This window comes from Mus pahari, chromosome 9, assembly GCF_900095145.1.
Source record: "Mus pahari chromosome 9, PAHARI_EIJ_v1.1, whole genome shotgun sequence".
NCBI classification, from domain to species: Eukaryota; Metazoa; Chordata; class Mammalia; order Rodentia; family Muridae; genus Mus; species Mus pahari.
Window position 1 is genome coordinate 41,945,290 of NC_034598.1, and position 6,245 is coordinate 41,951,534.

A 6,245-nucleotide genomic window follows, 5' to 3' on the forward strand; every position below is an offset into this window, starting at 1 on the left:
CTTCTAGAGGTCCTGAATTCAATTCCCAGCAACCACATGGAGGTTCACAACCATTTGTAATGGGATCTGATGCCCTCTTCTGGTGTGTCTAAAGACAGCTAGTGTACTCATAGACATAAAATAAATAAATCTTTTTTAAAAAAAGACGAAGACTAGGTTTTTCTTTTTGATGAGGCTCAACTACCTCTTTAATGCTATGCTTTCTGGCCATCTGTGAGTCTGTGATTGTCTGCCCCGGCATCTGTATGTTAGTCTGTATGTAATACTAACTCCATCAGAGCATTACACCACTTCAATGGGGTCTGTACAAACATTTGGTTCTAGACACGTCCACTGCGATGCAACTTTAAAAAAGCAAAGCCACAGTCACTCCACAAGTGACTCCATAAGCTTTCCAGGAAAGCTCAGAGCTCCGCGGGCATATTACTACATTCATCGTTCCCGGTCCTCCGACCTCCAGGCTGCTCGCTGCGTCAAGGCTAGAGCGCTACACGGAACGGAGAGCACCCTCAGGTCCCGCATCCATCCCCACTCCTGGAGGCCAGTGCTCTGTCCTCTCGCTCAACTAAGGTCCTGCAGGACCAGACCTACGGCCAGCTCCGCCACACCCCGGGACCGTACAACACCCGGCAACAGGAATGCCTGGCGTCGCTGCTGCCCAGCAGGTCCCGGATGTGACCAAGCAAATTCTCCCTGCCCTCGGGACAAACAGCTCATCGCCCAAAGCCGACGACTCTGAGACTCCACCGAGTTAGGCCACCGCAGCACCCGCAGCGGAAACTACAACCAGGAGAGCGTGGGAAGGGCGGGACTGCGCTGAGGACCCGCCCACCCAGGCCCCACCCCTGACCACGCCCACATACCCAATCTCAGACGACGTGAGGCGCGTGCGCACCGTGGGTCTGGCCGCGTTGCCGTAGCTACTGGAGACGCGTTCCGCAGGGCGGACAGGCACGCTTCCGGAGCGGGGTGCGGCAGCCGGAAGTGCGTGGCCGCCGGGGCCATGGCGGCGCTCAGCGTCGTCTGCCTGCTGCTGGCAGCGGCATCCTGGCGGCCGGTCTCGGCTTCAGGAGAAGAATTCTGGCCCGGCCAATCGGCGGCGGACATCCTGTCCGGGGTGGCATCCCGCAGACGGTAAGCGCGTCCACGCCGGCCGGGCGGAGCGAGGGATCTGGGACAGGGTCAGCCGCGGGCTGGGGGCAGCGGGGCCGGGGCTGCGCGCGCAGGCTGCAGGAGTGAAGGCTCGGTGGCGAAGGTCGCCCTGGCCTTGGGCTGAGCTGGACGTCTACTCCCGAGAGATCGCTACCAGAAGGTCCGGGAGCGTAGGTGGAGCCCGGCTCTGGCCACCTCAGGCGCGCTGTCCCGAGGCCCATCTCAAGTCCCAGCGACACAGAAGTTCGTGTGGGCTGTCGTGGAGATGGCGCTTCTTCCGCAGCCGCTCTTCCCCAAACTGGAGGCTAAACCAGGGGTCCGGTGCAGACAAACCGAGTGATGGTGACTGAAGCCTGCCCGCGATTCCGTAGAAAGGAATCTTGCTTTGAAGCCTTAAAGTTTTAGAACCGTTTTCACCGAGGGAGAGTCTACATCACTTTGACTTTCCCAGATGTCATTAGTGTACTGTGGAGTTTTTGCACCGGCCAGCCAACCGGACCTGTAATATCACAGTGGGGCTTAATCAGAATATTACCATCCTATCCTCTTCACTCTTTTTATTTTGAAAATGCGTATTTTTCATTTAAAATAATCTTTGTTAATATAACGGAACTGTTGTTATTTTTCAATGAATGGATGAATACGTCTAGCTTTAGCCTCCAACACAGGAATTGTCGGGAGAGTTAATTCATAAACCAGATTTTTCCGACCTGTGCCCATTTGCCACATACATCTCAGAATAGTGATGAATTATTGATGACAGCATCATGCCTCATTGTCAAAGGTTTGGCACCCCTGAGTAAACAACTGGCCTCTGAGCACCTCATTAATTTTGTTCAGACTGTGAAGGAGTCAAGGAATCTTTGGATTAGACACTGTGGGAATGGCTGTGGTACTGATCCTCAGGCTTGGCTGCTGAGGGTCTGATGACGTTCTGAATTGTCAGAGTGTGTCTGCCGTTGGCACTTACGAGCTCTGCTCATCATTGTCACATAGTAACTGCCCTCTCTGTAAGCCAGGTGTGGGTACCCCATGAGGAGTCCCCACAGCTCACACACGGCCTATGTCTTGCTCCCTTTTCAGGTACCTTCTGTATGATGTCAACCCCCCAGAAGGCTTCAATCTCCGCAGGGATGTCTATATCCGGGTGGCATCCTTGCTGAAGACACTGCTGAAGACTGAGGAGTGGGTGCTTGTCCTGCCCCCGTGGGGCCGCCTCTACCACTGGCAAAGCCCTGACATCCACCAGGTCCGGATTCCCTGGTCCGAGTTTTTTGACCTTCCGAGTCTCAATAAAAACATCCCCGTTATAGAGTATGAGCAGTTCATTGCAGGTGAGGCGGGCATCAGTCTGGGAGGCTTTTCTGATGTGGATGGCTGGTGGCCCGGTCCAGCCTGCCTGGCGCTTGCTTCCGTGCTTTCTCTAGGGAAGGGGGTCTGGGCAGCCATGGCAGGTGTGGTGACGAGGAAGCAGCTGAAACCATCTTAACCGAGAGACACACACCAGTGTGTGCGTCTTGTGGGGTCACACCACGGTGCTGGGTGGTCTGTGAAGAGGCCTTTGGCGCGACCTCTCCCTGCTTCCACTTTTTGAAAGGATCCATGTTTTCCTGAGCACAGAGGTGTTTAGAGTTGAGTGTAGCTTTGGTTGGAAGGCAGATCCTTCTTTCTGCTGCGCTGGAGGCCCCCGGAAGGAAGTGGTTCATTTAGAGCCTGGCTGTACCCATGATGTTCATCAGTTCATTATTCCACCACGACCTCCGCCCCTGCCCAGGACTGCTGCCTCAGGAAGATCTGCTTCCAGAATGTTCTCTACTCCGATGATCACATCACTGTATTATAGTCGGTCCTAGGAACACAAGAAGCACTTTTTCTTACTTTTCATTCAGGCTAAAGATGCAAGATGCATTGTAAGTGCCTGCTTAGAACACAGCCTTCCTGGTCCAGCTCATAGACTTGCTTGTGGGTCCTGGAAAATTAGAGTGGGGGTTGGGTTTTTAGGGTGCTGGACTCACCCAAGATAGCCTGACCTTTGGCCCCACCATTTGGTATGGCGTCTGGAGGCATAAGGCTGAATCTCCCTGTTGCCACCAAACCTCCCTCCAGCTGCAGCTGGCGTAGGTCGGGAAGCACACGGAGAAGATGGTGCCTGTGCCATGGGCCTCCTGGGAGGACACAGTGGCTTTACCCACTTATAGAGCAGAACCCCTAGGATAAAGCTGTACTGGGGCCAGCCCAGCACTTCATGAGTGATCAGTGTGAAGGGAGCTGCTTTGGCTTGGGCCACAGCCCATCAGCCATGCGCAGACCTCATGCAGTGTGGATTTAAGGACACATCAATTGACTTTGCTGCTCGACATGACTGGGGTCATCTCGGCACAAACCCTCATTGGTACTTTGGTTACAGTTGGGGGTTAAGAGTGAAACAGACATATTAATAGGACATGCTGGGGTCTTGAGGGGTGGGAACAAGCTCTGGAGGGGACACATCTGTCAGGTGAACGTATGCTGGCAGACAGCGCCAAGCAGCATACAGGAGGAAGGGGGAGGGTAGGCCTGCCCCAGTGTGTTAGGGTAGAGCGAGGAAAAGCAGATGACAGGGAGAGGCCAAAGACATCTCTGGGTCCCCTTGTGTCCCCCTAGGCCGGCACGCTCATAGCAGTGATTCCACCCTCTGCTCTGGAAGCTCTTCTGAGCCTCTGTGGGCTAAGGAGGCCTCAAAGAAATCAGTGAAAGCCGTCCTGGTGTGCGGTGCGCAGCCATACACGCAGCCATGGTCGCTGTCGTGTGGCACATTGTCCGGGGGTCTCTTTCAGAGTCCGGCGGGCCCTTTATCGACCAGGTGTACGTCCTGCAAGGCTACGCCGAGGGCTGGAAGGAGGGCGCCTGGGAGGAGAAGGTGGACGCGCGGCCCTGCATTGACCCTCTGCTGTACTCGCAGGACAAGCATGAGTATTACAGGTAGCACTGTGGGCACAGGCCCCCCACGCGGCTTTACAGAGACCGCCCTGAGGCAGCCGCCCCTGAGCCCTGGAACATTAGAGCACCTCACACTGTTAGATAGACCCGGCCAGTTTTAGAAATGCCTCCCTAGGACACCCTCTTCTTTTTACTCTTATTCTTTGTGGGTGTCGGACCTGGGGTCCTGTGCATGCAGAGCAGCCCCTCTCCTACTTGAGCTACGCCTCCCTGGTTTCTTCCTGTTCCAACACAGGTCTCACTTCATACCCCAGTGCAGTCTTTGGCTTTCCATCTTCCTGCCTTACCCTCTGAAGGACTGAGCTTACAGCCACGCACTGCCTCGCCCAGCTCCTCTCACCTATTATGTGTACTTGAGCATGCAGGTCTTAGCCGAAAGTTCTCTGAGGTCCTGGCTGTCACTTAGCATCCTCCGTGCGTGAGAAGCTTTTGGAGAGCAGGGCTAGACAGCCGAGGTGTGGCTTCTGTCAGCTCCCCCTCCACTGCCCATCTCCTGTTAGTGACCTGGGAAGTGTTCAGTTGTGTGGGTTTTCTCAGGAATTCTTACAAGAACCTGGCCGCCCCCGGTGCCAGCCTGTGAGCGCAGAGTGACGGGGCGGTGTCAGTGACTGGGCGGTGTCAGCAGGGCTGTGCTCCTGGGTGGGAGCTGACAGATGGCCGGGCTCTGTTTTCCAGAGGCTGGTTTTGGGGCTACGAAGAAACACGGGGTCTGAATGTCTCCTGCCTGTCCGTCCAGGGGTCGGCTTCCATTGTCGCGCCTGTTCTCTTAAAAAACACATCTGCTCGGTAAGTGCCCAGGCCTTCCACTGAGATTGCAGTGTTCATCACCTTCCAAATACCAGGCCTCTCCCTGCACTCCAGTGGTCTGTGGGGATGCCCACATCCACAGCGGCGGCTCCAGGCTAAAGAGGGTCTGGAGGAGGCTGTGTGTCCGAGAAGAACCCCAGAGAGACTCCAGGCTGGGGTTGTCTCCTGTGCTCTGGCATGGTGGGTGTGGTCTGCCCTCTCCTGAACTCCCTGCTCAGTAAAGCCATTTTACCCTTACACTGCCGTTCATTCACCTCCTGTGCCCTGAGCGGCCGCTGCAGACGTGGGAGGTAGGACACACTTGTGGGTTCCTTCTGCATTCCTTTTTGGGGTGCCGTGAGGATCCTAGCCCAGCTGGGAATGTGTATGGGGGGCTATGAAGAGATGACGGTGTGTCCAGTGGAGGTGGGGCAGAAGGTAGCTTAGCCGGAAGGTGGAAGCTATTGGGTTTGAGTCCCGGGGCTTTGAAAGTACTGCCTCAAGATGCTTTGATCCTTTCTTTCCTGAGGGCTGGGGTCGTACAGGATACCCTTGTTTCTGGAATCAGGCAGCCGCAGTAGGTAGGAGTAGCTGTTCTTCCTCTCCCTTGGAAATAGGCATAAGGAAGGGGCCCACCAAGAAATGCAGGCATAAGAGTCTGTGAGGTACAAAAAAAAAGCCAGGCAGTGGTGGCTCATGCCTTTAATCCCAGCACGGGAGGCAGAGGCAGGCGGATTTCTGAGTTCGAGGCCAGTCTGGTCTACAGAGTGAGTTCCAGGACAGTCAGGGCTACACAGAGAAACCCTGTCTCGAAAAACAAAACAAAACAAAAACAAAAACAAAGAAAAAACTCCCCAAAAAAGAGTATGTGAGGTTTGTGTCCTCGAAAGTGCCCAAGTGCTCGAGTGCCGTGTCCCAGGAATGTTCTTCCGGCATCCCTGAAGTCACAAGGCCTGTCTGTCCCTTCAGTTCCCTCAGTGTCTTCAGCAGCTAGCTGTGAGCACCGTGCCAGCCCGGGCACTACAGGCCACACTCCTGCCTTCAGGCTCCATGTCACCTCTAAGGCCTCCCTGGCCATGACTGTGACTGCAGAGCGCCCAGCCTTGGCCTGCTCTCAGCAGTCACAGCAGGCCTGGAAACTGCAGCTTCCCTGTCACTGTTTTAAGCATGTGACGACTGGCTCTGAGAAAATGTATATTCCACACAGTTAGTATCAGCCTATTTTGGAAAGATTCCCTTCTGTCCCGCCCCGTGTCACCTCGGTGTCAAGTCCTCCACATTCCACTGTGGAGTTTTGCTTTCTGTGTGTGTAAACCCCCCCCCCCCCC

General features: G+C 55.1%; 1 protein-coding gene across 3 annotated transcripts in view; it reads left to right on the forward strand.

Moving 5' to 3' along the window:
- Positions 1-919: 919 nt before the first annotated feature.
- Pofut2 (protein O-fucosyltransferase 2) overlaps positions 920-6,245 on the forward strand; it is a 10,914-nt gene continuing 5,588 nt past the window's right edge. For all 3 annotated transcript variants that reach the window (XR_003844528.1, XR_003844527.1, XM_021205084.2), the window contains exons 1-4: positions 920-1,134; positions 2,236-2,486; positions 3,969-4,113; positions 4,807-4,917. Coding sequence is in view for 1 of the 3 variants with exons in the window: in XM_021205084.2 (XP_021060743.1) it covers positions 1,004-1,134; positions 2,236-2,486; positions 3,969-4,113; positions 4,807-4,917 (638 nt within the window). In the remaining 2 variants the exon portion in view is untranslated. The remainder of the gene's footprint in view (positions 1,135-2,235; positions 2,487-3,968; positions 4,114-4,806; positions 4,918-6,245) is intronic.